Source organism: Lytechinus variegatus, chromosome 13, assembly GCF_018143015.1.
Source record: "Lytechinus variegatus isolate NC3 chromosome 13, Lvar_3.0, whole genome shotgun sequence".
NCBI classification, from domain to species: Eukaryota; Metazoa; Echinodermata; class Echinoidea; order Temnopleuroida; family Toxopneustidae; genus Lytechinus; species Lytechinus variegatus.
The window spans coordinates 32167643-32178694 of NC_054752.1; the positions used below are offsets into that span (position 1 = coordinate 32167643).

Here is an 11052-nt window from a genome sequence, read left to right on the forward strand (position 1 = left end):
AGCATTTGATCTAATTCCCTCTTGGTACGTGTGAGAAAATCACATCAGAAATTTGCCACTTGGTCAAATTCTTTTTTTTTGCCATTTCATTTAAAACTATTCAGTTAATGACTTTTTTCACTTGTCTGTTAGTTTATTTAAGATTATCCTTATGTGAATTTAGCCCTTGAGATTAAACAATTTTGTGGAATATCATTTGGCTCATTTCATATGGTCAAAACCCTTTGGTCTAAGTCCATTTAGGCTAACTTATCATCTTGTTTACTTTCCAGTTAAGCAAACTCATTTTGTCTGATCACTTTTATCTTATCACCACTCTGTTTATCTGGTCAAAAGACAAAATGGGGAATAAGAAAGAGATATAGTGACAATTTATGCATTTCATGATACATGCACCACCAACAAACAAAGAAAAAACAAAGTTCGGTTTTATGAGATGATTGTGTCATCGTTGTGTATCAGACTTATTTATGGAACAAAAATAGAAAAGTTTGTTTGACATAATTATGCAATCGATACTGCTCTACCCTTTCAATCTCATTGCCTTTACTAACACAAAAGCTGCAAACATCCACAGAAATAGCTTACAAATACACCAACTTCATTTTAGTTCCTCAAATTATAAAAGAGCCATATAATCCTGGCGATATTTTATTTTAATTTGGTGATTGGTTATATGATATTTTATTTTGATTTGGTGATGGGTTATATGACAAATCATTTGTTGGTGAGTTCAGTTTTGTTGGTTATAGTAGTGGTGGTGGTTGGATTGATGGTTTATAGGTTTTTGTTGTTGTGGTTGTGTATGTGTTTGTTGATGTGATGGCGTTTTATGAATTGTATTTGATTTATGACATTAGATTTGGAAATGGGATGATGATATATTCTTGATATGATGATTGATATAAATGATTGGAATAATTTGTGTATTTTATTCAGTTCATTGATTTTATATGATTGTTTTTCAATGATGTTGTTTCACTTGTAATAATGATCAATCGGTCATGTATAGGGACTAGTCTTCAGACAAAGACCTTATAAAATTGCAGTTTTATCAACATACAGTCTTGAGTTAATTCTAGCACAAGGAATCTTGTTTTTATTTGAAAAAAAGCAGTCATTGTGCGAATTGTTTCTGTTAAAAACCAAAATAAAAGAAGAAGGCAATTTTACAAAAAAACATAGTAGGACCTAGCATTCATCTGCTTTCATTTGCAGTTTTAAATCATTATCAACATTCAAAGACTTACACTTGCAAATTAGTTGGGGGCTGAGTGCTCTTACTGTTTATTAAATCAAATCGATTTTATTTGTAGTAATGGCAAAAATATAACTTTTCTTTCCTTTACGGACATTGTTACTGAAAGATAGATTATAACTTCCATTTTTTGTGTCATTGCTATTTTCAGCAAGTCTTCTCAAAGTTTTTATTGATCTTTCCTCCTGACTTTTCTGATTCGATCACAATTAATTTCTAATTCAGGATGGTTTTAATTTTAGTAGATTTCATCGAGTTAATCGAGACTGAAAAGAGGCATTTTCAAAAGTTATTGTCTTTACATCAAGCAATCTGTCAGAGTCCATTGATTTTCAATATTTTTTTTATTCACATGATTTGGCAAATGACTATTTGTAGAGGCAGTCAGTATTCAAGTATTAAAATCAATCCCCCATTTTTATGTGCTTGAATTATTAAATCAATAGTCCTTGGATGATTAATTGTGATTGACATTGAATGTGGCAAAATAAAATATATCGGTAAATAAAAAATACATTAACAAACCATTCTCAATTATATTGAAATATTGGTGAAATTCCAGCAATTATGCAGATTGGTGTAATTATATATTTCTGATGGCTGTAAAGTCCATGTGATCATATATGTTTGGAGAGGGGTTTTTTTAATTGTTTTAATTGAATAGAATAAAATTTGGGTACATCTTGGTAAAAATGTATATTATTTGACCACTAGATGGCAGCACTGCATAAGCCTATCTGACACATTATTAGTAGTTTGAGCTCTGAAAATCTAGCTACTTACTCATGTGGACTTCGTCTTTATTTGTCTCACCATTTTCCCTTTTCACTCATTTATTTAATTAAATTAAATTAAACTACCAGTATACCTTCAAATGGAATATTGATAGTTCAATATAGTGTTCACTCGATGTTGATTTTTTTTCTTTAAATTCCTTTTTTGCATTTTCCAAAGATTGCACTGACTTGATATGAAATTTGTTTTCTTAAATATTTCATTTAAGTTGAAAGTGATCGGAAATAGTGGAAACATGCATAGTATAGTCAAGGAAGGAATTTAAATAGATCAAATTCTTTTATTAGTGAGGCATTTTTTTTCAATCGTTAATGAAATCTGAGCAAATGTTTGAAAAAGAATATTTAATGTTGGGGTTTTTCCAATGACTTTCTTGAATTTTCTCTTCTGTTGAGAATCATTTTCAACATCCCTGTTTCATTCAGTTATTTGAATATAAATCCATACATATTTTCATCTTGATTTTTTTAATATTTATCGTTATGTTCCCAATATTCCCTTTTGTCGTTAAAGATATTTGTATTCTGAAAGATTCCAAGAACCTCAATATACACGTGAAGGAAATTTTATTAAGAATTCCACCATCGGCTTGTATTCATAAAAACTAATCAACTACAGCCCCACATCATTCAATCATTATGTTCTCTTTTCCACATGAAAAGAAAAACACATTTATTCGTTAAGGATTTTTTTTTCCCTTGATATGTCCCATTGTGCTCATGGGGAGGCAATTACTGAAAGCTAATCGAGAAAATGTGACGACGGCACATGTTTCCTTTTGTCCCTTTGTCTTTGATTTCAGATGTGATTTATTTCTGGGATTCCCCTTTCGTTTCAGAAAAATTGTATAATATCAATGAAGTATTATGTTGTTACATGTCAAACAATGATAGGGTGGAGTTGCCTATTGTATTCAGAAAATGGGAAGCAGTGGTTCAGTTTAAGCAGCATTATGCCCGATTCTTTTCTATTTCTTTGTGTCTTTCTTTTTCTTTCTCTATATTTCTCGCTAACTCTCCTTTATTTTCCCACCAATAATTTTTCTCCTTGTCTCTAGAATTTTTCCACCTAATATCCATCTTTCTCTTCTTTTCTATCCTCTTCTCTTCTATCCTCTTCTCTTCTCTCGTATCTCTTTTCTTCTACCTGTCTTTTTCTTTCTTTTTTTTCTTTAATACTCATTTCACCCTTCTTTCACCTCCTTTAATTCTTTTTTTATTCTTGATGTCCTACTCTTTCTTAACCGGTGTGTTGGCTCAGTTGGTAGAGCATCCATCTCACAACCAGGAGGTCGGGGGTTCGAACCCCGGCCGCGTCAGACCAAAAGACGTAAAAAGATGGGAGTTGCTGCTACCCTGTTTGGCGTTCAACGATTAAAGGGATAGAGCCTCGTCGATCTGGCGCTGCACAGCGGCCGCCGGGCCCACGATCAATTGGGCAAAGCAGATTTTCAGAGTACTTCATTTCATGTCTATTTCAAACCATAAATTATGGATTTGTATGGATTTTATTTCTTCATTCATCCCCCATTTATCTTGTATTTTGCCCATTTTTCTCTTCATTCCTCCCTTTTCCTCATCTCCTCTCCCTCTCTTCATCTCTCTCTTCCTTTCAATTACTTCCCCCTCTCTTCTCTGTCACTCTCCCTCACCTCTTTCCTTTACTCTCCTATTTTGTACCCCCATCCCCTACTTCCCCCATTCTCCGATAAGCATTTTCCATAGACAGCATGCTTCCATCATTTCAATTCTCTAAATCCCATTCAAGAAGCTTTTTTTTAATGGTGCTTATTCAAAAGAAAAACGTTTTCATCCATTGTCATTAGCAAACTATTGATGGAATTAGCAACCAACAACATAGTTTATGTTTATCTGACCTGCCCTAGTTACCTTTATGTGCTTCCAAGGACAATTGCAATGAGGAAGTAATAAATAGTTCAGTGTTTATTATCATCTTGAAAACAATTTATGAGCAGATGGATATGATCGGATAAATAATGAATCATTATGAGAGCTTTTGTGTCCTTATTTTCCTTTATTTTATGTCCACTATTCACAAGTTGATGTATCCCCATTCTTCCTTTTCCAACTCTTCTTTTCTTTCCTTTCACTTTCTGCCCATCCCCTCTCTCTCTCTCCATCCCTTCTTTTCTGTCCTTCCTTCCCCAATCTTTCTCTCTTTTTGCTCCTTTCCCTTCTCTCTCTTTGTCACTTTCTTTCCAGTCCTCTCCTTTCACACCTCTTCTTTATTCCCATCTTTCTCTCTTCCTCTTCCCCCTTTCTTCTTCCTCCCTCCCTCCATATCTCCCTTTCATTTCTGTGTTTTCTCCCCCCTCTTCCCCCCTCCTAATTTTCTTTATATATCATTTCTTTCTCTGATCTTGTTCCTCTCTTCTCTGTCTTTCCCATCTCTTTCTCTTCATCTCTCTCCTTTCATCTGTCATGTGCTCCACTGTTAATCTAGTCACATCCCCGTTTTGCACGATCATCACCCAACGATTATGGCGATATTTCAATTGCCTGCTCGAAAACTTAATGTTCTCTAATTTTCCTTACCCAAGTCATTCAAAACGTCATTGTCAAACACGGTGTCTTCCGCCAAGGGTTTGTGTTCCATGTTGCTAGTTTAGGTGCATCATATTATTTTGTGTTTACCTTGTTGAGTGGTTACCGTTAACTCTCATTCTTCTTTGGTACCCCTCAGGGTGTCGATACCACCCCCCCCCCCACCTTTCTCTATCTCTTCTCTACTCTTATTTCTTGTATAATCATAAAAGTAGATGAACTCTATATTCACGTAGGCCCATTAAACAGAGATTTCCTCTTTCCTCCTAAGTCTTATAATTAATTGCAAATTTGCGATTCGTGTTTATTGCATCATCTTCTTTGAAGAGAATTGATTGGTTCTCATTCCAGTTTGCTTGTTTGATATCCAAACTTTTATGCTCCCCTTTGAAATACAGGGGCTTCTTTTTTTTAAAATGAAAGGTGGGTTCACACAGTACCTCTCATAATAGATTATGTAGTCCTTTGAAGGGAAAATCAACCACAATATTGAATTTCTTTAATCAAAGCAGAAATTTTGAGAAATCTAATAAATGTTGGTTAAGGTTTAACAAAGATCCACCACAAAATAAGAGATGTGCGAGCAGCTGGTCATTGTCATGTAATATTCGTTTCATAAGGACTGAAAATATTTTGCTCATAGAAGCATGTGTGAAATGATGTATGTTTGAATAGATTTGCAGGTAAAACCATGCTCATATTCTAAGAAAATGGTGTTTTATTCAATCTAAATCATATGACATATAGGGAGCTGCTCCCTTGTGACTTTTCAAAATTAAGATTTGGGAAATTCTAACTTGGTTTTTCTTTGATGGACATGGATTTTTATCAAACCTTCATTAATGTGCTTCTTATGGGTTTTTTTCTTCAAATTAACATTGAGATAAACTTCCCTCAAAAGACTTAAGCCATAATTTGAGAAAGGGAGGTTTAATGTCCCACAATGATATGAAAGTGATAACCAATAAAAAATATATACGTTTCTCCAACATGGCAACCTGCATGAAACATCTTTCCTACCCCTCCGATATCCCACCAGGTCAAATCACCGCCGCCGGTAGCTGCCAAACCCTCGTCAAGGAAGTCGATCAAGACGACCACCACCACCGTGACCACGCAGTCCTACCAGCTTGCGGACGTCAACCAGGCCTTGGATGACCTGGAGAGTTTGATGGTGAAGGCAACGGATACGAACGACATGGATGATGCAAACGTGGTCCAAGAGAGGTAAGGAGACTGGGGATATAGGGGTCGAAATTTGATTTTTTTTTCTGTTCTCAATTGAATGGTAGAGAAGGTTTTGTGTTAAATGACCTTAGGCCTCTCTTTTTAACTCTTTTTTTCTTCCTATTTCCTATTTTTTTTATTTCTCCTTTTCCTCCACGTTAGGATAAACTAATGGTCTCTCTGCCACCATGCCATTGCTCCTGTAAGCTTGTGTGCCCGTGTAAGGCCAAAGCCACGGTATTAACATCTGAGTCCTTTGAAAGAGCATTGAGATTGTATATTATAATATATCCTCCTCGTGGAGGAGCCGTGGTGTAGTGGTTCTGACTCTCGCCTTGTAAACAGAGGGTCGTGTGTTCGAATCCCACTGCGGTCTGGCGTCCTTTGGCAATTATATTATTATTGCTATTATTATTACTATGACCCCATTCTTTAATCCAGTGTTTATTTTGAGGATACCTTAAGTGGGAGGATCTTTACGTTGGTGTTTGAACTTCCTTTATTTCCTTTAATTATAGTGAGTAGTTGCAAATTGGTGTTTGATAGATGTAAACATATACCTTACTCTGTATTTTTCATTTTAAATTACTGCAGACCTTGAATTTATAATTGTTTGTCACTTTCCCGTTATCTTTTGAAGTTGTCTTTTATCTCTTTTGATCCTATTTGATCATATATTATTGTCTTTTGGTACTCACCCTGTTATTATTCAATTTTCTATGAGGGAATCTTCTTATTATAATTTGGTAGCTTTTGCACTGAATCGAGCACAAATACAAAATATATCAAGAATTACCTCTAAACTATCCTATAATTCTCTTGTATGTTTATTTCTCCACACATTTAGAAATACTTTTCTATAAATTTGTTTTCTTCTGTGTCGAAATCAAATCAATTCCCTTATTTCTCTTCTTTCTTTCTTTCCCCACACGTTTGATTTCTTTAACAGGGCATAGTTGTACCAGCATCACAAAGTAATTTTTAAAGAAAAAAAAGCACCATAGATAAACTTTCCTCTTAACTTTTTGTTTATTATTTTACTTTGTTCAAGCATTATTACTTTGTCTTTTAGAAAGTTTCTTTGTTAGTTTTGTTTCTTGTATGTTTTAATTCTTATTTTTAGTTTTGTTTTTGTTTCTATTTTTATTTATGCATGTTTTTGTTTCTGAATTGGGAATGAGAGAGATGGAGTTTTTATTTGATCATTCCCTGCACTGTTCAAAGAAAATGAAAATGACAATTAAACATGAAATAACATGCATGCTCTACGTATTCAGGAGATTACTTTTCTTTCCTTTTATAATGAAACAAAAACCTACGGTATTGTTTTCATCCACATTTACGGCAAATAATAATTTTGTTCAAATTTGACATTCTATTTATTTTAATTTTCATGATGTGTATTCCTCTTTTTCGTTCAATTTCTTATCAGTAATTGAAGTCGGAACTTATTGTTGAATTCAGTTTAATCCAGATTACTTGAGCGCCTGTGTTATGTGTCAGATTCTAAAGAATGAATCTTATTTCTTGTCTTTGCCTTCCTTGCATGATATCACCTATTGCCCAAACCCCGCATGATCACCAGACATTTAACTCACCCCTCGTACAAACGATCTTTACTTTACAGTACCCCCTCCTCACCTAATGGTACAATCCAGAAACCTGTGCATGCCCATATCAGGTTGCCACAGTCACCATCTCGCAGCTTTGCCACCAAGCCCAAACCACTCTCGCCGAAGGGGGAGGCAGCCAAGGTGGGAGGAGGGAAGAGCTCCGCCTTTAAACCTATCAAGAAAGCCAGCTCTCCCGCGACAAACGGCGGAGTGGCATCGCTTTCAATATCGCTCTCGCATCCGCCGAAAGCATCTCCTTCGCCAAAGAAGGCAGCAACAAACATTAATTCATCTCAGGAATCAAGCAAACCACAAAATGAAAATAGCGTCGCGGGAGGGAGTGTGTCGCCTTCAGTTCCTTCACCATATGAAAAACAAGCTGTGACAATCGTTGTCACCGGGACAGAGGCAGACATTAAACAAACCACAATCAATGACGCCAAATCCGGGGAAAGCGACGTCAGTAAAAAAGATGCGGGGGAGAAAGACAAACATCCCAAAACAGATATTAATAACTCATCCCCACCCACCGCAATAGACGTTGAATCAAGTACAAATCCCAACGTCACAAATGGCGGTGCAGACGTTAATGAGCCAAAGACTGAGGATGAAAAGGATGGCAAAGCAAATCTCACTGACGTTCAAAATGAAAAGGATATTTTGAAGAGTCGGGAAAAGGAAGATGCAAAGAAACCGGATTATGTTCCTGAGATTAAAACCACATTTGTAAATGGCATTATCGAGGAGACTTTCATCAATTAGTGTAAAACTTCGACAGTACAAATGAAAGTAATATATATAGTAGCTACATTGAAGTGTTACACTGAACAGTTGCAATAAAATATGTACGTACATGCAGGCTTTATATGCCATTAAAGATTGATAACTGAGGCATTTATATGCACGAATTTGCACTAATCTTGAGTGAAACTATTCATCTAATAGTCCATGTCGAACTAAAAATTGATGTTTACATCATCTATGTTATTTATACAGATTACATGTATTTTTCTCTGGATATGCATTTGTTTTGTTTTTTCTTGTAAATATAATCATGTTTTAAGTGATGTAAAGATCTATTAGATGGCCCCCTTCATCATGCATAAAGAGAATGAGTTACAATGATCATATGAACTCCTATGGAAATTGGAGAGAAAAAATGTAGTCCAACAAAAAAAGCAATCAACTGCAAATAAGTTTATGGCAAAAACCGTATTCATGCAAACAAGTGAAAATAGACTTTAATAGCGAAATCAACAGTTAGACAGCATAATAATTAGACCAATTGGGCTCTAAATAAAATAGTTGTGAATCAAATTGGTTTAGACTATTGGATTATACCAATTGGGCTTAGGCTAATTGCAATTCTCAATTGGCTAACTTTTTTAACATTGAATAAAATCCTTTTTATTCCAGAACAACTGTTAGTGCACTATGAAACTTAAACCCTTCATGTATGTCATTTGATTGGACACCCACCCACTTTCTTGTGCCCAATTCATAAACTACTTCTGAAGTATAAATATATATGTATTCATAAAAATATCATTATTAGTGTGCATTATAATTATTAAATACACATCATTTTAAATCTGTTCTGTACAATAGGAAATATCCTTGTCTTTTTAATTGAATATACGTGTCAAACCATCATGAAAAAAAAATGAAAGCATTTTAGATGACGGATTGATCCAAGTTTAGAATATTACAGTATGTAGAATCAAGACGTTGCTTTAAATACTATTTATTTCCTCAACCCACCTTACATAAATAAGAAGAATGAGGAACTAGCTTACTTTGAGTTCACCCCCACCCATTCTCTCAAAATCACCTTGTTTTATTGGATGAACATTGCTTATATACAGCAAACAAAATCAGAAACAAATTTTACAATATGAATTTCAGCCGTTTGTGTGCCTTTTTTGTAAAAATGAAAAAAAAACTGAAATGTAAATCAGGCAGGGATGTTTCGTTAAAATTGTAGCAAATTCACAATGGGTGATTTCAAGTTCAGTGTTGACCTGGTGTTGACCTGGTGTTGGTGTTAGGTCAATTTTTACATGATTGGTTGGTGTTAGGTCAATTTATACACCAAACATAAAATGAAGATGGTCCCGAAAAGTCACTCACTAGTTGTTGAGATGTCAATAATGTGATCTGGATCAGTTTTACAAACTCTGAATATGTTTTGGAGCTAAGGGAAGCAATCCAAATTTCAACACCAAGGCCAACACCAGACTTGAAATCACCCAATCTGTCATGGTACGTTGAAAACAAAGACTGGGTTGCCCGTCAGCCAAGCACAAGCATGTTTTGTAGTTTGCAGAGAAGGGTTGCAAGAAACAAAGAAGGCAACGTACATTTACTTGTAAACTTATAAATAGGACAAAAAATGTGGTGCTATATATATTTTTAAATTATACATATTGTAGTACAAAGGTCGTCATGGTTGCGTCTGTGGCATTTTAAAAATGATAAAAATGCGATAGAAAAAAATGTAATCCTTCTAATTTCCTATCATCATGAGCTACTTTTATCTTCATAATTCTCTAGGTCCAAGCACAGAGTAATTAAATGGACAAAATAATGTAAATCATGCAGTATTTGTAATAATTACATTTGGACAAGTGCAAATATAATTTTTGTTTTGATTATATCCCTTGACATTTCAAATGACTATCCAAGCTGCTATTCTAAAAAGAAATGTAATCCACGTTAGGAGTGATAATATACTTGATGATAATTATAACTATGTTGTTTTATAGAGCGCACACATCGCCATTTGAAGAGGCAAAGGTGTTTGCCCAGCAACATAGCCAATAAATGGATATTAATTGTAATTAAAGTTATACTTGCTTTTAATTTTTTTCAAGAATTGTTTTTGGTTTAATATCCTGTGAAATGAGGTCTCATAGGTAGGGTTTCACAAAACCATGCTCGATCAGCTTTTTAAAATAAGCTCTTTTTTTACACCTTTGATGAAGGTTCAAAGGTTATTTGAGATAAAATTCATTCTTGTAGACATAAGTAACAAAAGGTTATTAGAGACATGTAGACATGCCATACATCCTTGTGATATTTGATTGGAAGTTCTTTGGAACCGTGTGAATATACAAGGAGGAAGTTTGTGAAAGGTAAATAAGAAAGTTGGAAAATAATTGACATTTGGCTGTAAAGCCTTGTCACACCTGGAAACGATTGCACAAATACATGTACTTGCATTCAAGCACAATAACATACAATCACATGTAAGTCCCTAAATCCACTCCCCTGATTGGTTGAATATTTAGTAGCAATAGATTATGGCAGTTGTTTTCTATTGCATCATTTTGTGCAACAGTCCCCCAATTGAGTGAACTCTCTCAAGAGTTCATTTGGTACGGTTTATGCCAAATTAAATGCTATCATTCAGACAGAGGTAAACTTCAGAAGAATATTTGGTTGACAGGATTAGAAGTCGGAGAAAATAGAAGGAAGTGTGTTTAACAAAAGCTTTCTGTTATGAAAACTGTTTAATTTTCTTTGAAAACTCCAAATTATATTTTCATTTCGTAGCTGAGCAGTCTCTTTCAGTTAATGTAATTCCCCCCCCCTC

The 11052-nt window shown here is 34.7% G+C and overlaps 1 protein-coding gene across 3 annotated transcripts in view; it reads left to right on the top strand.

Annotated features, from left to right (window-relative positions):
• LOC121426043 (SRC kinase signaling inhibitor 1-like) overlaps positions 1-10757 on the top strand; it is a 54213-nt gene extending 43456 nt beyond the window's left edge. For all 3 annotated transcript variants that reach the window (XM_041622178.1, XM_041622177.1, XM_041622176.1), the window contains 2 exons: positions 5657-5844; positions 7472-10757. In XM_041622178.1, coding sequence (XP_041478112.1) covers positions 5657-5844; positions 7472-8219 — 936 coding nt within the window. In that variant the 3' untranslated portion in view covers positions 8220-10757. The remainder of the gene's footprint in view (positions 1-5656; positions 5845-7471) is intronic.
• Positions 10758-11052: the final 295 nt, after the last annotated feature.